The sequence below is a fragment of the Henckelia pumila genome, chromosome 4 (assembly GCF_033568475.1).
Source record: "Henckelia pumila isolate YLH828 chromosome 4, ASM3356847v2, whole genome shotgun sequence".
NCBI classification, from domain to species: domain Eukaryota; kingdom Viridiplantae; phylum Streptophyta; class Magnoliopsida; order Lamiales; family Gesneriaceae; genus Henckelia; species Henckelia pumila.
In genome coordinates, this window is record NC_133123.1 from 195,176,018 (window position 1) to 195,203,937 (window position 27,920).

Sequence of the window (27,920 nt, forward strand, 5' to 3'; positions counted from 1 at the left end):
GAGACTTCAACTACTCCTACGCCATCTCTTCTTCCACGAGAGAAGGATCCACTAGAAGATTTTGACTTATATAACGTCTTGTATACAATCCACTCCAATTGTAGGACTTATCCTTGCCTAGATCAAAACTCCTAGCATACACCCAAGTTAAGACACTGCGTCCTAACAGTAAAATACAATAGTGAATGAATCCTTATATTCAAACAATCAACTTCTCGTAAACAATTAGACAATTGAGAGTTGATTCTTGCTCCTTGATGACCCTTGGAGATATGATATGTCAATATGAGTGGGCGAGATGAGAAATAAAAAATATTTATCTCTTCTGTACTTGAAGAATGCTTTGACAAATTATGTATTTCTCTCATAGTGAATGAGAGTTATTCTTGCCCCTTTACTATTATTATTATTATTATTATTATTATTATTATTATGATATCATCATCATCATCGTGGTAAAAAGATTTCGGCTTTACATCCATTGAATCTTATCAAATTTCTTAAATGGATTTATTTGACATGTCATTATGATTGATCACACAACTCATTTTGTTTCAAATTTCTTGATAGATACTTAACTTTATTGAAAATTGCAAAAATTTTTGTGACACGGTCTCTCACATGTCAATTTTATGACACAAATATATTATTTGAGTTATCCATAAAAACACAAAAAACCTACACATTAAAAATTACATTATTCGTGATAGATGCCAAAACCTCGAGTGCTCAATCGACATAAATGTAATTCATTAGGAACGAAAAAAATATTTGTTCTAAAGTTTAAGGGTTTTGTTGCTATTTGTCCCAAAACGTCAAGATGTATGCATAACCAGATCGCATACCTGTTCAAAGGCAGTGCATCACCAAAGTGATTTACTCTGCGATTTGTTCCGAGCTTTCCCCTTCCTCTTTCTTCAACCCTGAAATCATTTTCAGATTGTCTGATTTTGGTACATTTTTTTGGAGCTTAGCCTCCCGGCATTGTTATCATCGTTTTTCGTGTCTTCCGAGGTCGGGTTCACTTTCCTTATTTTTTTGGAGTTTAATTCTTGGTTTAGCTTATATCTGTCATTTGAATGTCGAGTTCGGAATTTCCTGGTTTTTTCATGTATTTGCTGGATTAAATGATGTTTTACGATGTTCTTTGGCATTTAGTTATTTGAGGTGTTGATGGAATGATGGAGTGTTTTTTGGTTGGATGTGTGCGATCACCAGCTGAGGCTGGGATACGGTATTTCGCTATCCATTTCTGTAATTTGTTGGTGTTTGTAATTGTGTCTGCAAATTTTTTTTTGAGAATTTCCTCAAGGATAATTTAAGAAATAATAATTGTCGCAGGGTTTTGTAACTGATTTTCTACTGGAACGATAACAATGTTTCGTACTTTGGTACGAAGAAGAAAAGAATGATAAAATTGCGTGGAATATGTTTTTGTTTTTTTAGTGATAATCGAGCCAACACAATATTTTTCGTGTCACTATGCTTTCTTATGATTATGCAGAAATTTTTAAATAATTTCTACTTTTAGAATCATTTAAATATATGATCTCCTGCATAAATATATTTTTCCTTGTCTGAGGTATGTATATAAACAATTCTAATAATGAGGTCATTTTAAAAACTGTCCCCCTACTTGTGTTATGTGCTGGTTAGTAATATGCTGCAAGTCGATCTTTACTTGTTATCTCATGGTTATGTGCGTTTTCATTAAGCCAGGGGAGATTTCCATGATCAAGATCACTTGCTATTGGATATTGTTGATGTTAAACTAATATTTTAATAGATATTTGACATCTTGTTTTTTATTTATCAAGTTGCGGTATAATAAATAAGCTGTAAAAATATGTGTAAATTGATTGTAAGCATACGCAAAAGCAGGGTTGGTTGCAGTTCTTTCTGAATTAACATATCAAGATATTCATGGTTTAAGTAGGATTTTTTTTTGAAAGGGTTTAAGTAGGATTCCATTATTAAGTACACAGTAGATTTTGCTGAGAAAACATAAATGATTGATGTTCATAAATGGATGTTCTTATATGGGCGGAAAAAAATATTCTGAACCTTGTCTGCTATTTATGTGTGCTGTTCTCATTACCTCATTTGGATTTAATTATAACTTCAACATTTTGGACTAAAAAAATTTGGGCTTCTGGCGACGCATTTTAATGGGTTTTTCAGTTGTCGAAATTGTATAGATTTTGAAATTTGCTGTCTGAGTAATGGGTAGTCTTAGGCTGTGGCTGTGGCTGTGTAGCAGCTCAAACACCATATTTGGATTGCTCTTTCAGATGAGGTTATTGTTGCTTCTCGAGAATCTCCTCCCAATAACCACACCAACATTTAATTCCCGTGAATCGAACATGTAGTCTTGGTTTGATACCAATTGTAAGATGGTCTTTTGTTTCAAATGTTTTACATCAGACGACATGTCAAACGTCGCATTTGGACAGCCTCTGAACAGGGGCTGTTATTGTTCCCCATGTTCTGAATTGTACTCAAATTTCCTGATTCAACTCATACGTCCATACAAGTAGTTGTAGCTTCTCGACTCTTATTGAGCCATTGTCGTGAAGCTTCGAAACTTATTGCTTTGTTTTGGAGTTTCATATCATGGCAATGTTAGGTTCCCATGTTTGTTGTCCACCAGAATCATAGGATAGTGCCCACTGAATTTCAAAGTCGATTAAATTCATTCTGATTAGTGATCTCTTTGTCGGTTTTTATGCTGATGTATACTTTCCAACTTCTCATGTATTAATCCAACTTAGATGAAAGAGACTAAAGATGCGACAAGGACTCGTAGAATGTCAGAATCTCCATCAACCGACACTACTCCACTCATCCTAGACATTGATGACTTCAAGGTAACGCCTCAAACAATTGTTTGTGCGCAACTGCCTCTTATTGAGAAATGTGTCTGCTAGCTACTAATGGTTGATATGACCTTCCTGTATCATGTAGGGTGACTTTTCATTTGACTCTCTATTTGGGAACTTAGTCAATGAGCTGCTTCCTTCTTATTTTGAAGAAGAAACTGATACTTTGGATGGACACGGAAATGACACTATAGCAATTGGTCATTTGCGAACGCCATCTGATGCGGTAAAATTTGCTCCAGGTTTATCGAGCCCCCTGTTTCCAGAAGTTGATGCTCTCCTATCTCTGTTTGAGAATTCGTGTACCCAGTTGATTGATCTTAGAAAACAGGTAACTTATTAGGTTATGTCATATTATTTTTGCTCATATGTTACAAAAATTTCACTCTTCTAGTGTTCATGTACACTTTTAAGATTGATGGAAAACTCAACAATCTCAAAAAGGAAGTTTCTACCCAAGATTCTAAACATCGCAAGACACTTTCTGAGGTTAGTTAATCCTGGCTATGTAGATATGTTATTATTCCATCAGAATGATTCTGCATGTGATTTATGATTACAATTATAACTCGCTGATTGCATTGTTTCCCCCCTGTTAACATACAGCTGGAAAAAGGAGTTGATGGGTTATTTGACAGTTTTGCAAGGTTGGATTCCCGCATATCAAGTGTTGGACAAACTGCTGCTAAGATAGGAGACCATCTCCAGGTAAACTGCTGCTTCTGTTTTCCTTTTGATGTATTTCATTTCTGATCGCTCATTGATTAATTTTGCATATGACTTAATATTTAGTTTTCGGGTTTCTTGATTTCTAGAGTGCGGATGCTCAGCGAGAAACTGCCAGTCAGACTATTGATCTCATTAAGGTGCACATTTGAAGATATGTGTCAAAAAAATCTTGCTAGTTTCTACTGACTTCTAAGGATTAACTAAGTGTACCACTTGAGCAACTTTAAATAAAAGTCATCTTGCAGTATTTGATGGAGTTCAACAGCAGCCCAGGTGACTTAATGGAACTTTCACCTCTGTTTTCTGATGATAGCCGGGTAGCTGAGGCAGCATCTATTGCACAGAAATTGAGTAAGCATTTCAGAATTTTAACTTCTTTGTACATCTTACTTATGAATATATGTATTTATATCGTGTACAAAAATTTATCATCTAAAATCTCACTTTTTACCAGCTGAGAATGGAAATCAAGATCACAATTTTAAGCTTGGCGGCTGTAGAATTTTCTCAAGTTCTTGTGCAAAACAATATTAGGACATCCTGTGAAAAACAGGATGTCTAGATCATATAATGGACTTTTAACATCTTATTGATGAGATGTAACTTATTGTTATTGCCTTTCTCTTTTCGACCAAACTTATTGTTATTTCTTTGATAGCAATTGTATGGAAATCCACTAAGAATCTTGACATTAGGATCATTTGCTGAAGAAGATATTGGCAGACAAGGCATGTCTGTCTCAACAGTTGTGGGGAATGCAACAGCAAGCAGAGGATTGGAAGTTGCAGTGGCTAACCTTCAAGAATATTGCAATGGTACTATATAACAATTTGCCATAATTATTGCTTTTTCATTCAAATTTTCATCCACAGCTGTATTTTGGTGCTTTGATCTTATGTGAATAAGTGTGACACCATTTTGAGATTTTGATCTTTTTTCAATCTTGTTTTTGCTATTATGAGCTTTTTAAGGTACTGTGATTAATTATTGTATATTAAGCAATCTGGAAATATTCTCGTGAGAAGCACTAAACACATTTTTCTCTTGTTGTTTGAAGGAATTTCATTTGGAGATGAGTTTCTACTAGTGTTCCACTTTATTGTACATGTTCTTGATTCAATCTGATAATCTTGTTTGTTTGTTTAAATAACAATTTCTTTTGTTTCAATTGCATGAGCAGAACTGGAAAACAGATTGTTGGTTAGATTTGATGCAGCATCGCAAAGAAGGGAATTGTCTGCAATGGCAGAATGTGCAAAAATATTGTCACAGGTATTTGTTTTTATTAATAATTTCCCTGTCATCCCTTGATAGAGATTCTTATTCCTTTTTATTCGAGTTTGCCCCACCCCACCTATTATATTATTTTGTCATTATATCAAATAGGGTTTGTGCCTAATTGAGCAGTTTTTTGACAGATTACTTATTATTTAAAACATATTGGTTTATATGCAAATGAATGAAATCATTAGAAATGTTAGTTGTAGGCTTAAGATTTCTCCTTCTCTTCTTTCACACATTAGTTTTGTCATCCAGTTCAATAGAGGTACTAGTGCCATGCAACACTATGTGGGATTACGCCCAATGTTTGATGTAGAGGTAATGAATGAAGATGCCAAAATGGTTCTTGGTGACTCTGGTTCTCAACCTAGTCCTAGCAATGCCGCTCGTGGGCTCTCTTCATTGTACAAAGAAATTACAGGTTTGTTTGCTCCCGTCCCCCAGGTCTGATGAAAGATTCATCGTTTGAATTTTGAATTTGATTTAGTATGGCATGACATTCAGATACTGTGCGGAAAGAAGCAGCGACGATAACAGCAGTGTTTCCTTCCCCAAAAGATGTTATGTCAATTTTGGTTCAGGTATTCCACCTTAACTGTTTATTCTTGCATTTGATGGGCATCTGCTTTCCTGAGGTGCTTGAATAGGATGTGTAAAGAAGGCTGGGGATTGTTTCCTGTGGAACAATCTTTTTTATTGATGGAAATCTGATGTAGTAAGAGATTATAAGATATTTAAAAATTGTCCTGCCAAGATAACAAGCAGGCGAACCCCAGAAGATGTGACAGGAATAGGCAACCTGGCATTTCTGTACTGCAGAAGAGAAACCTGAGAATCCCCCTAAAACCTTCAAGGACTCTAGAAAATCTATTTTATAGAAGAAACCTGAGAATCTTTAAAGCTTTCAAGGGCTTTATGAACTCTCACCATTGTGTCCTTGAACTTTCGTAAATTTTTGTTTCAATCCTTCTGTGTGATGAGAGACTTCTGATATATGTGGACTCTTATTCTCTTCATGTCCACTTCTGCTTTTTTTTTTGTGGAAAAAAAAAAAGAGAAAAGACCTGGAAATTCAATGCCTATGAAACCTTCCATTGGACAAGGTTTGAACAAATTAAATAGATTTATGCTCCACCCCTAACAAAAATAGAACTCTGAAGCACTGGAAAGCATTATTCTTGACTGGAAACGGGGACATCAAAATGTTTGTTTTGAGAAGTTTTGACAAATTATTAAACATTCTTTGTAATATGCTACCATGCCTCTATTTTGGACTATGTACTGATGTCCCAGTAAATTATGCTTATGCCGATGATAAGTAAGACACATTGCTTAGGGACTATCAAATAAATCAGATATTTCCAAAAAGAAACATAATGCTGTTAGCTAACTGATTAACCACGTCATCAATACTAATTAAAAACATGCATACTTCATAGATATTTAAAACTCCAAATTACCCTAGCATTTGCATCACCATGTGCTTTGTTTAGGTCAAAGGATATAATGGTCTTTGACTTTGTACAACATAGTGATTGTGGAACTTTTATTTTTTCCTGTAGCGTGTGTTGGAAGACCGAGTTCCTAAACTTCTTGAGAAGTTGTTGGTGAAACCATCTCTTACTAACCCTCCTCCCATGGAAGAAGGGGGACTTATATTAGTGAGTTCCATCTGTGGCTTGTAGATAATATTAAGAATTTTCAACATCGAGTGCTATTGACTTTTGTTTCATGTATTACCCTCAGTATCTTAGAATGTTAGCAGTGGCATATGAGAAGACACAGGACCTTTCCAGAGATTTACGCAGCGTGGGTTGCGGTGACTTGGATGTTGAAGGTGCACTCTGCAGAACTTGTTGAGCTTCTTTAGGTCGCATATCACCACCCATTGATTCAGCCTTACATTTTGACTGTGATGGCACTTCCTATACTAAGTCTGCAAATCGAGATTATCTGCTTGGAATTTGAATTTAAGAGTCATATGGTTTTTCTATTCCCTTTATCTATACTGTATACAGTACTTGAGCCATAATATAGACAAAATAGTGTATTGGTGTAATTTTTAGAAGCTCCAAATTCCCATCTTTCCTTTTTAGCCCCCATCTTTCTTTTATTTTTTTGCATGAAAAATTCAAAATACAAAATATATATATATATATATATTTTTAAATTTTAATTTCATTTTTTTAAAACAAGAGTACTTGTATAAAAAGTCGCTGGACATCCACTCGTGCACGGTGGCTAGTTTTGATAAATGCTAGGTGAGTCCATACACATTACCGTGTGAAACCATAATTATTGTGTTGACCTCTACACAATACCCTTTCTGAGATTCCAGTTGAAATTTATTGGTAAAAAGAAATCCGGAAGCATACATTCAAAATATAAAACGTCCTCGTACCTTTTACAAGTAAAGAAAACAAGACAACATGCGCGTGTGGCTTCACAAGGCTTGTCAATTTTCTGAATACTATGATTTGTCGAATTTCAAGTATGTTCAATATATGAAATCTATATACAGACAGGGACAGCTATGAATATTGTTCTTCCCTGTTGTGAAGGCTTAATGGAGTCCCTATTTCTTCCGCACCAAGATGTATACATAGAGTATGAGCAGGCATCCCTTAGGCAACTGTATAAAGCAAAGGTATGCTCTAATTTGTCGAGCTCCGTTGCCCTTCATGTTTTCTTATTTTTTCCCCCCCTCCAAATCAAACATTATATGTGATTTAGATGGAGGAATTGCGGATTGAAAGCCAGCAGTCTTCTGAATCAACGGGGACCATTGGACGCTCTAAAGGAGCTTCCATAGCATCTTCGCAGCAGCAGATATCAGTTGCTGTTGTGACCGAGTTTGTACGTTGGAATGAAGAAGCTACATCCAGGTGTACTTTGTTTTCATCACAGGTATATATGTGGTTTCTATGCTTAGAAGCTAGAATTGATGCAGTTTAAACTTGGGTTTGACCAATCAATTCAGGTTGGATTGAAAGAGACTCAAGCGCATGCCATTCTTTCCAGATTTCTATGTCTGAATTGCTTGTCATAATGTGTTGGCCTTGGGTGGAATGCAGTTTTGGCTGTACTGGTACTCTAGGTGCTCAGGTCACCTTGTTTAGGCTTTAGTTAATTGAGTCTGTTTCTTCTTTATTATTTTGGTATTTTCGGATCTTGAGGAATATGGTCGACCTTTGTTTGGGACTACTTATTCTTCTGTTTATTTTTCCCTGCAAGTATGAAAGCAGGTATATGTTCTGTTTGGGATCCACCTTAGTGATTATTGCTTTTAGCTATACCAGTCACCGTAACACTTCTCTTGCTACCTCAAAATGATTGCTTTACACACCATAAATTCTATGGTCAAATTCAAAAGTTAGTTGAAATTTGGTATTTCTCCCTAGTTGGCATGTGTAATAACTTTTCACAAGTAAAAAGTTATTCATTATCTTCTTCATTGGCAGCCTGCTACACTCGCGGCTAACGTGCGGGCTGTTTTCACATGCCTTTTAGACCAGGTGAGTACATTAGTTTCTTTTCAATTCTCATAACTTTTTATGCTTCTCTGAAATAAGCATTTAATTTTCCAGATTTTCTTTACGCATTCAGGTCAGTATGTATATAACAGATGGACTTGAAAGAGCTCGAGATAGCCTGACCGAAGCTGCAGCACTGAGGGAACGGTTTGTTCTGGGAACTAGTGTTAGTCGAAGAGTTGCTGCTGCTGCTGCTTCTGCTGTAATAATTTGATCTTTTTTCTCCTTCAAATTACTTATGGTCTGCTAGACAAAATCAAGCAAGACAAGCTGCTTCAGTTTGGAAGATGTTGATATGGTTCAATATGAGACCTTAGCTTGTAATATGCAGGCAGAAGCTGCAGCTGCAGCTGGCGAAAGTAGTTTCAAGTCTTTCATGGTTTCTGTACAACGGTGTGGCAGTAGCGTGGCTATTGTTCAGCAGGTATGTCAATCCTTTTAGTTGTATTTTCTGATGTCATCATCAAACTTGTTATATATTTCGTTAGGACTAAAGTATTATTCAACAGTACTTTGCGAATTCTATTTCTCGATTTTTGCTACCCGTGGATGGTGCACATGCTACATCCTGTGATGAAATGGCCACAGCAATGTCCAGTGCGGAAGGTGCTGCATATAAGGGGCTTCAGCAGTGCATTGAAACAGTGATGGCTGAGGTTTGGGATTGCTCCTTCTTAGACTTGTGTCATTGGCATGACGTTTGCATTTACTTTTGCTATTTTTTTTAGTGGTTCATCCTTGAAATTCTTTTAGGTTGAACGGTTGCTATCTGCTGAACAAAAAGCTACAGATTATCGTTCTCCTGATGATAACATTGTTCCTGATCATCGCCCAACAAATTCCTGTTCTAGGTGTGAAATTATTTCATGCAGATCTATATCTTACTTTGAAATTCTTAAAGTTTGTTAGTAAATCAAAATTTCATTCTATGGAATGGTCTATCATCGCATTCTTTAAGTTGCATTTTTTGTAATTATATAGTTTACGCATCTATCTTCGATGCAGGGTAGTTGCTTATCTTTCCCGGGTGCTTGAGTCTGCTTTTACTGCCCTGGAAGGTCTCAATAAACAAGCATTCCTGACTGAGCTGGTATGGCTATTTTCTTCTTTCCAGTAGAGATTTCTTTTGAATCCGACGGTTTTCGGTAGCCACAAATTATAGTCCAGATACATTATGTTTAGCATTTTCCTTGTGTGAATTTGAGACATCCAAAATCTGAGATGTTGAACTGGTAACACTTGTTGGTGCAGGGAAATCGTTTGCACAAGGGGCTGGTTAATCACTGGCAGAAGTTTACTTTCAATCCTAGGTAACATCTTGATTTGTGTTTTGATTGTTTACTTACTGTTTTATGGGAGACATAAAGTATATGTGCTTGATGTTGTGCTCTTCTTGCTCTGTTTAGTGTGTTAGTTTTGTTCATTTACTTGACCATCATATTTACTGTATAACATGTGAATCTATGCTGCACAGCATGTTGTGATTTCTATGCACCAACTTACTGTATTTCCCTCCTATCTATCTGCTGAACATCCATTTTGATTCTGTCAAACCACTCTGTGCGTTCAATTTTTACTCCCAAGATTCAAGCTAAAGGATGCAAGATGCTATGCGATTGCATTAGCTTATGCCACGAGGAATGAGGATTGGGATCCCATAAATAATTTTCTTATGTTTTTCTATGGAAAGATTATCCTAAGTTTAGGAAGGTGAGTGCATCTAAAGGGGCCTGTATTTTATCACTATTGTCCCATTGTTATTTTCTGTCTCACGCCCAGGTTCTCTCTTTGGCTTTACTCACCCGTGATGCTTTCTAGACTATGTTCAACAAACAAAGAAGAGAAATTGTAACAGTGAATCTTCTTTTATGTATTAGCCTCACAAATTAGTGTGACGAAACCAACCCACTCAAAAGATTATCATGTAAGCTCATCAAGCATGAAGAAACCTAATGTTCCTGTTTGGTTCTGTCTCCTCCCCTTACCTGCATGTTACTGCTTTAAAATAAACTCTTCTATATTCTTTGGTTGTGACTTCTGCAGTGGAGGACTGAGGCTCAAGCGTGATATTACAGAGTATGGAGAGTTTGTTCGCAGTTTTAATGCGCCTACAGTGGATGAAAAGTTCGAGTTGCTGGGCATGTAAGTAATTTTGCTTTGTAGAACTTATTGAGTTAGAATTATAGAAATGAAATTGAAAGCTGCATATTTCTCTCGACTCATCCACTCCAGCATGGCCAATGTCTTCATCGTTGCTCCTGAAAGTCTATCATCACTATTCGAGGGAACTCCAAGCATTCGGAAAGATGCACAAAGGTATGAAATTCTAATGCTTAAATATGCAATGCATTCTGGTATGTACCATGTGTCTTATGTAATATTACTACTCATTGGTGAAGATTTGGGGTTTGGATCCTGCAGGTGAAATAAGATAGTCAGTGTCTTGATTCTTAAATAAAAAATCTTACAATTTTTGCAAACCCCCTCCTAAAACATGTTTGTGCAAGTATTAAGCCGTGTTTTTTTGATAAAAATATGAGCATGACACAGATGAATATATTTGCACTAAATTATTTGGTGTAGTTACTTTTGTAATTTTCATGACATGTTTTTCTATAGGAGTTCTCTCTCCCACAGTCGTTATTTCTTGAAATAAATGTGTCGATTTGGCTGTAAAAAACTCAGGTTTATTCAGCTCAGAGATGACTACAAGAGTGCAAAGCTGGCATCGAAACTCGGCTCTTTGTGGGGCAGTTCTACATGATGCAGAAGTGGCCTTGTGAAATGAATATGGTGCTTACCGGAAGGTATGCTCATCTATTGTCGAAATATTGTTTCAATACATGTCTCATGCAATTCAAAATCTTTTGGTGTCACACGTCTAATACCCATATAAATCACCATGCTTTGCAGTTTTTTTTTTCCTATGCAGGAGCCTGAAACAGCATTTTGTGTTACAAATTAGAGAATTCTATGCCCGTGGGTGAATTTTTTTTTAATTTATTATTATTGTTATTATTATTTTTAGTTTCTTTTTCCTTGTTCCTTCATATTATTTTCTGGGTCATTTCCTAAAATTTTGTACTAGTCTAGCATGAAAGAACTAGCTTGTAATATATCTAAGGCATGCTCTAAGTGATCAACTCCCCACTTATTTGGACGTTATAATACATTTGTTAAAGCTTATATTTAAATGTATATATGTGTGCAAAACCAAATGTGAATAGGTGCATGGACTGAAAAATCATAAAAATTTTTTTACTGGTTTTTCCAGTAAAATATAAGTTTCTCGACCTTTAATTAGTTTTAAATTTCTATTTTTGCGTGTTTTTCAAAAAATTCATTATATTATTTCATTTTTTTGCCACAATTTTATATGACCGTAGCATTTATATTTTAGTTTTTTTATTTTATTTTATTTTTAAGTGTTTATGTTATAAGTAAAAATTCACCCAACAAATATTTTTGGAAGAAACATCAGAACTCAAGTAAATGATTTTGCTTTTTAAAAATAAACAAATCTTTTGTATTTGGATAGGCACAAAATGTATTAATTTTTGTCACGTGCCAGTCCCCATCATCGACGCATGTTGCCACATCTAACCTAACAAATTAAATGGTACATGTTGTGGTGGTTGGTTTCTACTTTCTATATTAATTAATATTACAAAACGGATTCATAAGCATTTACAGTGATTGCAAGAGTTATTTGGAAGAGTTTTGTAAAAATTATAGATGCATTGATCACCCCAACTCCTTGTATTCTCAAAAACATGATGTTATTCTTTTTGAAAAAAAAAAGATGTTATTTGTACGCTACTTTATGTCAAATGAATTTTATTTTATGAATAAATTTCATACATCAAGTAGAATATAAATAATGTTTTGTCTTAATTGTATTTTGCTTTCTTCCTCCATGTGGACATCATATTAAATTTTCTGCAACATTCTCAATAGTCTATTGTGATCTTTACAGTTCACTTGGACACCCAATGAAATCTCTTTACTTTTCTTTTAAGTAGAGTTGCTTCAATATGCAGCAAATCTTAGATTCCAACCACATGCTTTCAAGCTAAGGTTTGAAAGTAATACATAATGTTTACTTTCACCATGAAACCTCAATAAAAATAACACATCCTAACTCCAATAAAGAAAACCACATTTTCAAGCAACCTGGGGAAAGAAACAATGAACATTGACCCCACATTTCGAGCAATTTCGCAAGCAAGAAAAAGAACACAGATTTGACAGACTGCAACTTACTTTAAACTGCACGATACTAAGTTTAAATCACACTACGACTGAACAAGAATTGCACAATGACAATACAGTCAACTGTTTACTTATATACAGCTAATTAGTGAGGAAAAAATAAAAAATACCAAATTTCCTACTATATTGGATAACTGGAGTACAAGATTCAGAAACCGTTTGCAAGGAAAAATGCCAAACGGGTAGCCAAAGATTAGTCGTTAGGTTGTTTCTTGATACCTCGAATGCTGCCTCCACTTGGTCAAAAGGTCAGTGTTGTGTTAGCTTTACGAGTGGACTGTCAAATAAGATCAGTTCTACGAGTCTAGTCAAGCTGGTGTTACATGGTTATGCTGTAGTATATGTGTTCTTAAACTACCGTCTTTAACCTGATATATTCAATTAAAATGGAAATGATCAGCACATGATGTAGAAGGAAGAGTTGAAAGGGTGGGAATTTTATGTATACCTGCATATCTGCTAACAAGGAAATAAAATCTGTGCACTGTTCAAGCAAAGCTCGCTCTTTACCCGTCACTTTCGCAAGTTCAGTTGCTAACGAATTTACGTTCTGTACCTGAAAAGGAATATGGCTTTTATTCATTTTTTCTGCATTGTAATGCCCATATTAAAAGAATAGCATGACATAAACCAGAAGAGATGAGAATACCTTTGGCTGCAGCGAACGTATAGAGGATGTCACTGCATGAATAACTTCCACTGCTGAACCAATAGCATCCTTCAAGCTTTGGATATCAGCCTGTTGAAATAGAAAATATTGTCAACTAAGTCAATTCACAGGTGGTAATTTTTTTATTTTTAACACTGCTACGAACTTACGGTTGCGCCTCCGGTGGCTGGCAGGCGTAGGGTGCTAGCCTTCAGAGCTTCAATAGCTCCAACCAAAGAAAATGAGTGGTCTTTATCCATAGAGGCCCAATCTTCTAACGAGGACATCTACATGAAAAAGATCATTTGTATTAAAAACGCAAAATCTGAGATAACCTCTTCGCGAATGCACACAGGCACACGAGATCAAACATAGAAGACACAGCAAGTTACAAAAAAACATGGAAAAACAAATATCTCGCAAATCGACTATATAGCCCATTATGGTCGTTGGAATGCCAAACTCATGATATCGTAGCACCATGTTATACAAAGAGAAATCAAGTAGGGTACAGAGCTTACATGTCCTTTAAGAATGAACGCTAGTTTCAACTTTCGTTTTAGCAACTGCAGTCTGTGTCTTTTTTTGGTTACTGTATCACGTAGATCTGAGATTGTTATCCATGCATTCCAAAGATTCTTCTGGCAAAAAAATCAATGATTGAGTTTAAGAAATCAAAAAGGGCAGGAAGATCAGATTAGAGAAAGGAGTACTTTTTTGAATTCTAGGTAAAATTGTATACCATCATCATACAAAAAAGATCACAAAACAAAATGCTGGGCGCAACTCATGTATGCAGTAAGATCTAGCTTCATAAGCTTAGGTGTTGCCCACTAATTTCTTAAGAACCTCTAATTTAGCAGTAAGGTCCATCATTTTTAAAAAAAACACTATTCATCACCACCGTTCGACTTAATTCACCCTTCGTTACATAAATGTTCCGGTAAAAAGTGTTTCATCAGATAATTAGGTTCACCAATTGACATTTTCCTCAGTTATGTAAGAATTTATAAGTTATTCGTCTGGATATATATGTATGCACATAGTACTCCACTTAAACCAATATGATGAAGGTTAGTGAATAAATAAGATCGACACATTTTGCATCTCTATACAATATCTTTCTCTCTAAGTTTCATGTTAGTTGAATTCGTTTTACATGGAAAACCTCGAAAATGCTATGATTCTGATGCATTGGAAGAAATCATACTCGGTAGGTTGTGAAGTGGTCCTCGATATCACTTCAAGCAAGAAGCCATATAAACACTCATTTGTAGTATCCAGAGAAACAAAATTTGCATCCATATGCTCAAAGAAATATAGAACTTCTCACCTCTGAATTGCGTTTCTGCACCAACAGGACTGCTTCAGTCCTAGCATTTACAGAACGCCACTGCAGGTGCCGGTTGTACAAAAGTCTCAATAAATGTGCATCAAGAATTTGATTTTCACCGACTTTCCCCCTCCGAATGTCAACAGCAAAACTAAGAACTGATGGTGTCTCCACAAAATTGTTGCAGATGGTGCTAACAGCATTTCGGATCCGAGAGGGACTATGCCCCCAGGAGGGAGATGATCCTACAGGTGACATAAGCTTGCTAGGTGATGCAGCTCTAATACTTCCACTTGCATACTTTTTCAATTTCGGTGGCGCAATGATTCTAGAACCAGTACTGTTTGACAATGGAGAACCTGGATCCTGCAACCTCCTCAACCGATTGTTCATTTCTTGCCAAAACTGAGCCAAATCAACAATCCCACTAGAACCATTATGCCCCTGGGACGCCCCACCACTTTCTTGAACTCCTGAAGTACTATCGGAAGATACACTGTCTGAATCAGATGTGATGAGGTCAGATGGCAATGATGACTCTTCAAAAACGGAATTTCCATCAGGAGCCCGTTGAACAGCATTTAAAATTTTAGAGCTACCCAAATCAAGATTCAACCTACCATCAAGAGAAGGCCTCCTTTCATCAGTAACTGATTGACGTAATGCTTGAATTCCATCACCGGATCCGATTAGCTCACACGTCTCTTCACCAATGCCACAGTTCAAACTTCTGCTCAACAAAGGATTCCCAGCGGCCCACCTATGCTGGTCAACAAACTTAGAAATATCTATCTGATCTCCTCCATTGCCACCCTTTCCTCCCAAAGGAATGTCAGTCCTCCTCCTCTCCTGGGTTCCCTTCCTCACACTACTCAAATTAGGCTGAGGAGTCACCTTAGTCTTACTAACAGGCAGTGAAAAGCCTTCCCCTTGAAACGAAACCGACAACCTCCGAGTAGAGGTCACAAGAAGCTTTTTGGAAGCCGAAACATCCGTTGCATTGACAGTCTTGAAATCAAGCTCGGGAGTTAAAGTCCTAGCGGCCGTGGGCCGTCTCTTGTCAACAGAAGCAGACCTCTTCGGCCCAAAAGAAAGCTCATTTGACAATGGAGTCGAGTTTCTAGAAACCAAAGGAGAGGGAGACCTTCCGGGAGCAGTTAAAGATGAGGAATCTGAGGATAATTTTGGGGCAGAAGTTGAACCAATCGAAGGGGACATGTATCTAGAAGAGACGGTTCTTGATTTGGCTTTTTTTTGCTTATTTGATGTCACATTACGGTTAGCTTTCTCAGAAGTTAAAAATGGACTGCAGGTGATATTGGGGTTCTGAGAATCATCCGTCGAAGCTGTCTCAGAAATAGCAGCAGCCACCATCATCACAACCAAGAACACAGGCACACACGCACATACATACACACTCTACACGTGAAACTTCAACTCACGTTGCCCAAAAAAAAAAAGGAAAAAGAAAATTCCCTTGCGGCCACCAACATTGAACCTGCGAGAAAGGAAGATCAAGAAACCCAACTGTAGCTCAACAAGCCATAACGGGTCTTGGAAAGATTCCACATTTTTTCCCCCAAGAACTTCTTTCCAATGAGCGTGATTCAGCTTCTTCTGAATTCAGTGCTCGAAATCTGCCGAAAACAATGGCTAAGAATTTGGAGTCGGTGTTTCTTGAGAGAGAGTTGGTGCAGGGATTTGGAGACAACATTGTTTTCGTACATTCAGTTGGGGATTGGCTTTTTGTGAGACTTTGGGGCGACGCAACGTTAACCATTAACACTTAACAGGTGTTTACTCCTAATTTCTTAATTAATTCACAATTACCTTTTTCTCTAAACCTATTAATAACTATCACATCATTAATTAATTAATTAATTATTATACAGCTCCCACGGAAAGTTTGCACGGCATTTAGAATCGTAGTTGTAACTTTTAAAAATAAATAATTATAAATTTTTGACGAGTTTATTGAACAGAATTTGTTATAAGATTTACGTGGACTTGATTGTTGGTTACATTGTTATAAAAAGAAGTTTTTTTTTCTTTCTAAATTATATCAAGTTTTCACAGCCTTAGTTTTGGATGATGTGATATATAGGCAACATCATAAACAAATAAACATAATATTGTATTTATGTATGAACTAAGAAGACCTTGTCTATGCTACATCAGAAATGTCACTTTAGCATGGTTTTATACAAAAAACATCTTACATAAAAACAAAAAATATGAAGTTCATCGATACTTTCTGTTTCAGTTCAGATGTTCATATGATAATGTTGTATAAACTATAAACTTTACTACATACGTTAATCACGGTGTAACATAGACAAAGCCGATAAAGACTATGATATAGTAAGAGATAAATACAGTGACTTAGAGAATCTATGATATAACCCACCATTTTTAAGGGACGTCAAATGAGCTCGATTGGAAAAGAAAAAGGAAAAAGGTGGTTGGGAATTTTCCAGCCGTGTGACTTAAAAGTACATTCTCGATTGGTGTAATTGTGTCTTAACTAATTCACAAGCAGAATGTTGATAGTGCTGGAGTTGTGTATGTTTGATATTATTCAAAGTAATCAACCACCACTTTGCCAACTCCAAAGTCCAATAATGTCACCTTTTTAAGTCTGTGTTCTACTTTAAACTATAGCATTACTCTTTTTGAGAACATGTTAGCTTTCACCGTTTTTTCATTTTAAAAATTTCTTCAAACCCTTTTTAAACACTCCTAAAAAAGCATACCCGCGAGCGATTAACTGGGGATCAACGATAGGACGACCATTGTCGGAGGACATATAGTCTCGGGATCAACGATAGGACGACCATTGTCGGAGGCCATATAGTCGTCGACCAAAATTATGATGGAAAAATTTGTTTTGTTATGGAAAAACATGGATAAACACATAGGGACGGATTTAAGCAACGTTGTTGAATATCAGCAACATCGTTAGATATAAAGCTATTTTTGAGAATGCTAATCCGTTACATGCTACCCACCTCCGGTACCCACTTCCATGCCCACCTATGAGGTGACACTCATCCAATGGATGAGATGAACCATATACAAATGATTCATCCAATTGATGAGTGCCACCTCATAGGTGAGCATGGAAGTGGACACCAAAGATGAGCAGCATATCAAAACTTTTATATATATATATATATATATATATATATATATATATATATATATCTTGTATCTGACTTTTTATTTTATTACATTTTTGCCGATGGAAACTGAAGCTCTGGGAAGGAGTATCTCGGGAACAAATTAGATACCTTTTAGGAACAAATTATATAAATTTAAAATAACTAATCAGTTATTCGTAGAAGCGTGTACTTGTAATAACTAATTAAAATTATTATTTAAATTTGCTTTTTTTTAAAAAAAACAAAAATGCATGGGATATTAAAATATAATCATCAAAAGGGTAAATAGAGCTTGGAAACACTCATTATTTCAATTTTCAAAGATCAACCCACAAATTATGATGTCCTGACGATTGACAAAATCTCAAGTTATCGAATGTCATAACTCATAACAGCTGAAACAAAATGTTTTTACCAGAATTCAGTGTTTACCAGAATTCTGAATTCAGTGGCTATCATATATGCTGCACCAGACGACAATTTCGAATCCACACCCTCGAATGGGATCGGACCCCGGAAAACCATCGATACAATCCACACCCTTGGATGGAATCGCGCCCCAGTAATTTTGGATGGACTCTACATCATCCAAGGGTGGAAACGGGTGCAGCATAACATTTTCCTATGGACCATCATCCCCTTTATTCTTAGTAGGTAATCGAATAAATACGTGTTAAATTGAAGGCAAAAAATAAGATGCAACTATCCAAACCTTGAAATAGACTAGACCAACAAAATCTTGTAGCCAGATAGAATAATAGCATTCACTCTAGTTAGGAAATAAACAACAAAACATGTCTGTTCAGACACCAGCATAAAGTTTTTTCATTAGCCATGAACTAGAATAATCATTTTGATCAAAAAGTTAACAAAGGGGAACCACTTCAGTTTTCAAAGACACACACCCTCCATTACATGATAATCCTTTTGCAGAATTGCAATAGCCATAGCATGGCTGGTTCAACGATACTGAAAACAAAAACAAAAAAGCAGTAAATCAAATGTTAGATTCTGTAGTCGTGCCAATTGTAGCAACTAATAAGTAAACTGAATAGTAAACAAGTCGGCCCCATAGATACTAGTAATTACCTTAATAAAGCCAATTTCCTTGGCGTTGCTGCGAAAGCACTGTCTGCAGCACATCAGCCCATATTTTCTAATTATACCATGCGGGTTCCCACAGACACGGCTGCCGAAATCAGATAATATCAATCTTCAACTCCAAAAGATTAATTAACAAGAGAAATTTGGCAGGATAAATAAAAAACGGGGTCACTAGTCACTACTACTAAGCAACAATTATGAAGAGAAATACCATAATTTCAGTTGTAAGCAATTACATTTTGCAATCAACTTCTAGCTAAGCAATAGTACAGGTTTCAGTTTTGAAGGTATCATAGTTTCAGAAAAAAACTATATAATTTGAGTCTAGCTTAATAAAAAAAAAAATAGCAAGACAACTTTCTACCATAAAACAAGACTAGTTCCACTTCACAGAAACTCACAAGAGAAATAAGTTTTCCCAACTTACAAACCAGTCATTGTCTCAAAAACTCAATTACTAACAAAATCAATTGCTCCATCCCGCATTCAAACTACAAGCTCGTGGCTAAACAAAACTTTATGCAAGTCTAATGATCTAATCCATGAGCCATAGCTCACAGCCATCAACAGATGCAACAATGTAGTCTCAAAAAGCTTGAGAATAACCAACAAAAACAATGCCAGTCACCAAGATCAGGACCAGGGACAATCTCTTTTTAAAACCCAGTAGGAAAACCACAAATCCACAACGAACAATCGATTAACAACTAATTCAACTCATAAAATGCCATTCAATGCGCACAGAAAAGTCACAAAGGCTATACATAATCGGAAATTTATTCCTCCCAAATCCCATCAGTGAAAGCAAGCGTCGATCACGAATTGAAAATTCACACGCATCTCATCAACTGATCATCCATAGACGTGCACATTTGCACGAGTTCGACAATATAAACCAATTTCTGAGACACCAACCAGTTCTAACGACCACGAAACTTCCATTCCGTCGTTGCTGCGGTACTCTGCCTTAAATTCGAATTGAATGCATAAAAAATTAATCTTTCACGAAATTAAAAAGACATAAGATCCAAAATCTTCAAGGAAATTTCACTACATTGAAACGACATCATATCCTTCCACGGAATTAGCAACATCAGAACCACAACCGGAATACGAAAACGAAAATTGAGAGGAGGAGGTACCAAGTACGAGATCCGGGGCCGTAGGTTTTCGGGTGAGAATTCCAGACATTGGAGTGTCCCATTTTCTCTCGATCAAAAGCTGCGGCCGCTCAATTGCAGTGGATGGTAGAAGAGTCGAGGATCGAAGCTGTATATTTATATATGTCTGGATTCAAAACCCTAGGTTTCCCATGTTATATATGTTTAAAAAAAAAATAAAAAAAATAAAAAAAATAAAATTGTTTCTAAAAAAAATTATTAAAAAAAACTCTTCGATATATGAAAAATTATTATTTTTTTATGTTAAAGTTTTTATTTTTTGTTGTATTACATGTTATATGAATTAGATCGACATTCTTACAGAATCTCTACTCAAAAATTTATTACTAAGTTCAGATATATTTGATCTCACAAACTCCTATAAAGTTTTAAGAGGTGTCCAAATTAATTGAGTAGTTGAGCGATTGACCAGATGTTAGAAGTTTAATTTTCTTTGTCAACACCTTCTTGGAATAGCCTACCGCACAAAGCTTGCCTAGTGCGGTTTACCTGATTAGCGTAGTTTGCAGACCATTGTGTTAGTATGGAGTTTTACTCAGTGCGCATCAAAAAATAGCAGTTGCGGGTTCTTACGTCATTAAACAAAAACTCATATGAGATTGTGTCACAAAATAGTTTTATGAGATTAATCTCCTACCTGTAGTAACCTTAATCTCGTTTTAAGTGATTAAATTAGCTAAACATGTTAAAAATATTAAAAACATGATTAATAGGTTTAATATGATAAAATCGAGTGAAAAATTGAATCCAAAATATCGGAAAATGGTCCGTAGGAGAAAGTGGCTCGAGATACAGTCACCTTTTAGTCAAATGACTAGGTCTTTGTGACTTTTATTGAGCAATTATGTAGCGATCCGTTCAAGGATCACCTACCTATTAAACTAAAGCATGCAATTTATCCTAAGCTAACCAAAATTAATTAAACCAGTGAAAATTTAATCATACAGTAAAACAACCGGCAGAATACTGTGATAAACCCAAGTGATAAAGTGTTATACAACCATATCGAAAATAATATGAAATACCCTCAACTAAACCAGGAAAATAATTGTGATACTTCGAACAACTGCAACCCTCAGCTTAGCGACCACTCCTATTGGGTCCATCCATCCTAAGCTATGTCTCGTGGAATGGAGTGTCCAAAAGAAAACCGAAGACGTGAGCGATAACAACGCTCATCACGAAAGTATGAGTATACACATGTTGTGAGTGTGTGAATACAAATGAACAAGGTACCAAAAACCTATTACAGTAGAAATCTGCTTAGTCTGGAAGGCTCCGTTAAATGTAACACTCTGGGTCATCGCATAAAGAGGTGGCTCACACACCCGAAGGAAATATGTGGATATAGGTGACCTTACTCTGTACTAACGGGTCCAACCATCCACTAAAGAAATATGGGTTGAGCGACCTCATTACAGGCTAGAACAAGGTATAAGCTCAACATGAAAATGCATACAGCATAATAATCATGACATAATATATATGCACATAAAACATGTCATATAAACATGCATACTCAACCAAGGTATCTCGAATAGTACGTTCGTACCTCTAAACAACAATTCTAGCAATCTGGCTCACAAGTCCAAGCCTATAATCAAATAAGTATCATATCACTTATTGCTTACTAGAAGCTTTAATTAGACTAATAGTTACTCCCAAAAACTATTAAGATTATAGACTTATACCTGCGTCCGTCGTCAGCTATTTGAATTTGAAGGCCCCTCTTGGACATAGCTCTGCCGCTACTCCGAAAGCACCCCCATTAGTGCCCGGCCCTCGCACCGATGACTAAGAACCCCATTATTAAGAACCCCATAATACTCACAAGAACACCCTAAATACTAGAGAGGAGTGATATAAATAAGCAAGGAATTGTGAACTCGGATGACCTATTTATAGGCGATGATCGGAAGCTCCGATCCCTACATGGAAGCCTTGTTCCAACCTGGCATCTTCGGAAGCTCCGATCTCTACTCCGGATCTTCTGATCTCATTCATGCAACGACGTGTCTAAAGCTTCTTGACACCTAAGTGGTTACCTATTTTGGACTTTCTGAACTCTCACGTGTCAGTGTGTATTCGACACCTCAAAATATGCATAGCCTAACACACTTCGGACATTCCGATCCTAGTTCGAATCTTCTGAACTCTACCCTTAACTCCAATCTAGCCTGTAGTGACCCAACCGGGATCCACTAACTAATCAAAGTTATAAATGAAGCGCATTCAAAATACTTTAAAGCGTACGGAGCGAATAATAAAATACAACAAATCCGATCGACAGAATACAACCGACGATAGCACAAGTGTATAAATACCATTATACAACCAAATCGAAGGTTCAGGGTAAACAAATCCCTACCCTCTAACACCTCACGCTCGCAGATCCTCAACCCTGCTGAGAGCCGCCCGGACCGTCCAGCCTCAAACCTGCCCCGCCACAAGGTACACCACAATACCCAAACACAGGGGAGTGAGCGACAACGCTCAATACGAAAGCAATGATATAAATACAAATATGCGCACACAAATGATTTAAAATCCCAGGTAAAACACTTGCTCACGGCGCCAGGAATATACAGTACCGGCTAGAGAGCTACTCCGCGGGGTACTCGTATATTCTATATCAGGGCTGAGCCAACCCCATCCTGACCCGAATCCAAAACATGATACAAGTCCCATATGAAAACTGTCATGCCTGACTCGAGTCCAAAATGAGATCATTGTTCTCTATGAAGACTGTCAATAACTCACATCTCTCAGGATGCAGTCACACATAAAATCATGTATGTGCTAAGACGGTAAAACATGCTAAAACATGATAAAACATATAGCACATACTCATGCAACATACATGCAAATATATCATGCCAGCTATCTCGGTTAGTACTTATGTACCTCTAACACTGCTTGGTCAAAACCTAGCTTCGCTGGTCTAAACTCCAAGCCTACTAATCCAGTCTACTGCTACTACAATGCAATTACCCATGCAACAATAATTAAGCTCTAAAAGCCTTAACTAAGAAAAAACATACTCCTAAATATTTTTAGGATGCCAAAGTTATACCTACGTCCGTCGATAGCCCTTTGCTGTAGATAGCCTCAAAACTAGGCCACAGCTTCGCTATGATGCCTAGACTGCTATGCCACTTCCGGATTTCCCGTAGGATGCCTAGATCTTCCTAGATATGAGTTAGAAGGCTTAGGAATTGAGAGAGAAGAGAGGAATTGGTGCATCTCAAATGAACTCTCGGCCCTCATATTTATAGGCATGGAACGTTGCTTCCGTTCGGGTTCGTTGCGTCCGTTCTCCCTGACGAACGTTGCGTCCGTTCCTCTTCGTTGCTTCCGATGTCCCATAAAGTGCGTAAGCAATGACGTAATATTGCTGACATCATGGATGACATCAGCTTTCAGAACGTTGCTTCCGTTCTGGGTCACCCTCCGGACCATTTCCGATCATTCTGAATCCATTTCTGAAGTCTGTTAGTCCAACAAAAACTTCCTTAATCATGTTTTACTTAATCTAAACATGATCATATGATTAATATACTCATTAATCATTAATTACGGATACGGGTCACTACATTCTCCCCCACTTAAGAAATTTCATCCTCGAAATTTAAGTCTTAGAGGAAAATATGAATAGTCAACCAAATGATCTTTATTACAACTGAACAAGTACAAACTTGATACAATGAAATACCAAATCTCAAAATAACTTGGGGTGCTCGGCTAACATCCGACTCTCCAACTCCCAAGTAACTTCCTCTGTACCTCTGCGTTGCCACTGTACCAACACTAATGGTATGCGCTTGTTACGAAGTACCTTGTCCTTCCTGTCCAAAATCCGCAGGGGTTTCTCCACATACGATAGATCCTGATCTACCTTTACCTCGGTCGGATGAAAAATATGCGACTCGTCCGCCACGTACTGCCTCAACAAGGACACGTGAAACACATCGTGGATCTCCGAAAGATCGGGTGGCAAGGCCAGACGATAAGCCACATCCCCAACCTTTTCGAGAATCTCGAAAGGACCAATAAATCTCGGTGTCAGCTTACCCTTGCGACCAAACCTCATCACCTTTCGGAAAGGTGACACACGCAAGAATACATTCTCTCCCACCTCGAAGTGCAAGGGCCTCCGGTGAGTGTTCGCATAACTAGCCTGTCGATCCTGAGCCGCCTTAATCCTGCATCGGATCAACTCCAATGCATCAGTCATCTGCTGAATCATCTTAGGACCCTCAACGTGACGCTCGCCAACCTCGTCCCAAAACAAAGGCGTACGACAACGACGTCCATAAAGAGCCTCAAATGGTGCCATGCCATTGCTGCGATGGAAACTATTGTTGTAAGCGAACTCTACCAACGGTAATTGATCATGCCACGCTGGACCAAAATCCATTACTGCCGCACAAAGCATATCCTCTAAAGTGCGAATAGTACGCTCGGATTGTCCATCCGTCTCTGGATGATAAGCCGTACTCAGGCTCAAAGTAGTACCTGTTGGATAACGTGTTCAGATCAATTAAGAATTGATACCCGGTGCAGCGGAAGTTTAAAAAATTTTATTTTTATATATGAAACGATTCCATATCATGGGTATCAAAACTTTACGATTAAATTATGCAAGTAAAATAATAATAATCACAATTAATAATATTTTACCTATTCAAGCAACGGCTTGATTATGGACACCAACAGAATTTAATCTGCTCTTCTTGTATATCCCGGGAATCGATGGCTTCACGATCAATCTCCGGAATAAGGTCCACGAACAGAAAATAGAAACCCTCTGATTGATTGCACTAGAAATCAATAAGATGTTTATCGAAGAGAATAAACAGATTTGACCTGTTAATTCGGAATGTAATTTTTCACAAAAATCACAGACCGAATTTTCTCTAAAGGGATAGAGGAATTTTCAAAAATTCCCCTTTAAAATATATGTGTGATTTCGAAAATTGCAAGAGAGGAATGCTTATGATTTTCGAACACTACTCATATATTTATAGATAATTTTTAGACTAGATTAAGTTATGATTATATTAGGACTCTAACTCCTTAGGGCCCATAATCCATAACTTAAGCCCAACAAGCCAAGCCTGTTATTATAGAAATTAATATAAATTCATCGTGACTCTTATTGATAAACTGATTTTACCAATGTACATAGAAACCATTTCTGCATCTTTTAAAGTCAAGATAATTTTTCTGAATCCGAATTCAGTGATTTCCAAAAATTCCCATCCCTATGTCATTTTAGGAAATTTCACTCCCTTTTAGTTAAGAAGTCCAACTTCTCTTTCATTAAATTTAACTCTTTAAATTTAACTATCTCAACGGGGTTTAGTAATCCATTACTTGTGTGATCAATGGTTCAGGGATACAGCTAGCCGTGGGCTCACAACTCCTTGTGACTCGGAACAACAATTTTCGACTTGCCCAACGAATCATGGTAAGAGCGTCTAGCAACATCGCCCCATGATTCCCTAGGTATCACTGATAGTGCCTGCAAGAACCAGTAGATTTTGGTTAGCGTACAGTACGGTCCCTTCATCCATATATCCCGATCGAATCAACAACCATTGGTGCATCGAGAGTCGTTCGAGATTCGATAACTATGCATTACATCTTGGAGATCAAATAGTGACATCGCATGTGTTACTAGAAAAACCGAGTAACCTAAAACACATCATGTACTCTGGCCAGAGATTCGTCACACTAATATCTCCTCAGATCGCATAGGATATCCACACTCGCAAGTATGTGGTGAATCCTTGACAACAAAGCATCGACTCCTATATGTGTCATAACTGTACCCAATCCCGACACCTGATGACCCCAATAGAGTCGGTAAACGAGTCAAAGTACAGTACTAGCATATAGAGTCTCAATGATGTTTCAAGTAGTAAGGACTAATGGTGTACAACCAAAATCGCGGACTTTATCCACTCGATAAATGATAACCACTTGGAAAGTCCGAATAGGATAGTTCGATCATTCATCATATGAATATCCATTTGCATGCTTTGAACATCTCCATGTCCATTACCAATGAAATGTGGTAATTAGCATCACAAATGCTAGTCTCAATCTCGAGCGATCCTTATCCTTATTAGCGGACGGCTCAATTGACTAGGAACTGTTTAGAATATACAGTGACTATAAGATGTGTTTCATAATAGTAATCTCTCTTTATTCACTATCTCATCTTATTTAAACTATAGTATATTCAATGTAACGCCCAGAAATTCGTCACGTAAATTCGCATGCATAACTAGGAGATTTAATAATTTTAAAATAATGTGAAAATGTGTTAAATTAATTTTATATGTTATTATGTGAATTATGTGATTTATTGGCATGTTTTAAATATTGTTTCGGCATTTAAATCGGTATGATGTTATTTATGAATTTATTTGAGAAAGTTTATTTTATGATCGCGTAGGCGGGACCGTGGACGGACGAGATGTTAGTTTTCACCCAAAATATTTTATGTGATTTTTAGGAGCCTTAAAATATTATTTTAAGGTAATATTTTAAGAAAATTATGGTATTTATATATATGTATATTTATATGTCCGTTTTTATTCAAAATAAGTCATTTTAATGACTTTTATTAAGCTTTAAAAATCCCATTAATAATAATTTCGGGATTTACTTAGTTTTATCAAATTAGAATGTATTTTAAATTTTAAAATTAGAGTATTTAATTATCCTAATTATCTATTAATTATTTAACCTAGATTATCCTAAATATTATACCCTAAATCCCTCCCAAACCCACGCCTCACCTCTTAGCCGCCTCCATCACCCTCTTCTCCACCATTTTCACGTTCCATCAGAGTTTTCCCATCCTCATAGCCGATCTTTGAAGGTTTTTGGATTATTTAGAAGATCCGTTCGTCCCGGCGATCCCGATACGCGTCGTTTACGCCGTTTCGTCTAAATAATTATCAAGGCACGTCTCGAATCCATTCTTGGCCACCATTTAAATCATATAAACTGTTTTTAAGCATGATTGATCTGTTTATGCATGCGTTTTTCAGATTTGAAGGAGATTTTTCATTGTGCATGCATGTTTCACGATTTTGAGTTAGATACCCCAAGTTTGATGTGATTTCTGTTCATGGCTTGTTTGAGTCTGCTGCCAATCGATTCTTGGTTCTAGGAGGGTCCCTTAGGGTCGTTTTGGGATGATGGTTAGGTCCTAGGAGTGGCTGGTCGTGGCTAGAACCCCTGCTGTTGCATGGGTGACGGGCTGCACATTGTTTGAGTAAGATGGGATCGGGTGCAGCATCAGGTAGTTTATGGCTGAGCCAAGCCGGGTCCTATGGTTGTATTGGGACCCTCGGGTGGTTTAGGTGTCGGAGCTCCGTCCATTGGTGGCCGGAGCTGGTCGAAAAGTGCATGAGTTCAGGGGCTGCTCATGGGGGAGGGTTGCGCAGGTTGGAAGGGGGAAAAACCAGCCATGGCCGAGCCATGCACTTCATGGTTCGAACCATGGATGGACCAGGAAGGACCCACAGGACCATGGGGTGGTCCTGTGGGCGGGGCTCCGGCCAAGGGCGGTCTAAGGCTAAAGTGAGGAGCTGCCGCATGGGGTTGGGGATTAGTGTAGGATCGGCAGTTTCGGGATTCCCGAATCGTGTGTCGCTAGGGCGGTGTAGGGATCGGTTCAAGGAGAAGCTTGGCTCGTTGGAACCGCCCAGACGTGGGTTACGTTTGGGCGGTGGAGTTTTGGTCATTCGGCGGCCGGAGCTGGCCGGCAGCAGGCCATAAA

At 37.3% G+C, this 27,920-nt stretch overlaps 3 protein-coding genes across 8 annotated transcripts; 1 reads left to right on the forward strand and 2 right to left on the reverse strand.

Moving 5' to 3' along the window:
* The first annotated feature begins 776 nt into the window (after nucleotides 1-776).
* LOC140860053 (exocyst complex component SEC10b-like) lies at nucleotides 777-11,453 on the forward strand. Of its 3 annotated transcripts, XM_073262814.1 has the most exons (27): nucleotides 777-1,014; nucleotides 1,159-1,234; nucleotides 2,772-2,867; nucleotides 2,965-3,210; nucleotides 3,294-3,368; nucleotides 3,486-3,587; nucleotides 3,695-3,745; nucleotides 3,854-3,959; nucleotides 4,304-4,423; nucleotides 4,789-4,880; nucleotides 5,145-5,310; nucleotides 5,394-5,470; nucleotides 6,452-6,550; nucleotides 6,636-6,726; nucleotides 7,451-7,536; nucleotides 7,623-7,796; nucleotides 8,351-8,404; nucleotides 8,496-8,624; nucleotides 8,754-8,846; nucleotides 8,932-9,078; nucleotides 9,176-9,273; nucleotides 9,428-9,512; nucleotides 9,674-9,732; nucleotides 10,466-10,564; nucleotides 10,655-10,738; nucleotides 11,108-11,229; nucleotides 11,336-11,453. In XM_073262814.1, the coding sequence occupies exons 3-26, from the start codon at nucleotides 2,772-2,774 to the stop codon at nucleotides 11,184-11,186; spliced, it is 2,508 nt and encodes an 835-aa protein (XP_073118915.1). In that variant the 5' UTR covers nucleotides 777-1,014; nucleotides 1,159-1,234; the 3' UTR covers nucleotides 11,187-11,229; nucleotides 11,336-11,453. The 3 variants fall into 3 exon arrangements, with proteins under 3 accessions (XP_073118915.1, XP_073118913.1, XP_073118914.1); XM_073262812.1 differs by lacking the exon at nucleotides 1,159-1,234 and having other exon boundaries at nucleotides 778-1,014; XM_073262813.1 differs by lacking the exon at nucleotides 1,159-1,234 and having other exon boundaries at nucleotides 778-1,014; nucleotides 11,355-11,453.
* Nucleotides 11,454-12,697: 1,244 nt separating this feature from the next.
* LOC140865028 (QWRF motif-containing protein 2-like) lies at nucleotides 12,698-16,392 on the reverse strand. Of its 4 annotated transcripts, none has more exons than XM_073269516.1 (7): nucleotides 15,297-16,392; nucleotides 14,677-15,176; nucleotides 13,865-13,984; nucleotides 13,514-13,630; nucleotides 13,344-13,433; nucleotides 13,143-13,250; nucleotides 12,698-13,062 (listed from the first exon to the last, which is right to left on the reverse strand). In XM_073269516.1, exons 1-7 carry the CDS (start codon nucleotides 16,051-16,053, stop codon nucleotides 13,003-13,005), a joined length of 1,752 nt encoding a protein of 583 aa, XP_073125617.1. In that variant the 5' UTR covers nucleotides 16,054-16,392; the 3' UTR covers nucleotides 12,698-13,002. The 4 variants fall into 4 exon arrangements, with proteins under 4 accessions (XP_073125617.1, XP_073125616.1, XP_073125615.1 ...); XM_073269515.1 differs by having other exon boundaries at nucleotides 14,677-15,215; XM_073269514.1 differs by having other exon boundaries at nucleotides 14,677-16,392.
* Nucleotides 16,393-18,529: 2,137 nt separating this feature from the next.
* On the reverse strand, nucleotides 18,530-20,222 carry LOC140865894 (small ribosomal subunit protein uS14z/uS14y/uS14x). The gene is made up of 3 exons (XM_073270724.1): nucleotides 20,084-20,222; nucleotides 18,927-19,026; nucleotides 18,530-18,806 (listed from the first exon to the last, which is right to left on the reverse strand). The coding sequence occupies exons 1-3, from the start codon at nucleotides 20,143-20,145 to the stop codon at nucleotides 18,798-18,800; spliced, it is 171 nt and encodes a 56-aa protein (XP_073126825.1). The 5' UTR covers nucleotides 20,146-20,222; the 3' UTR covers nucleotides 18,530-18,797.
* Between the last annotated feature and the right edge of the window lie 7,698 nt (nucleotides 20,223-27,920).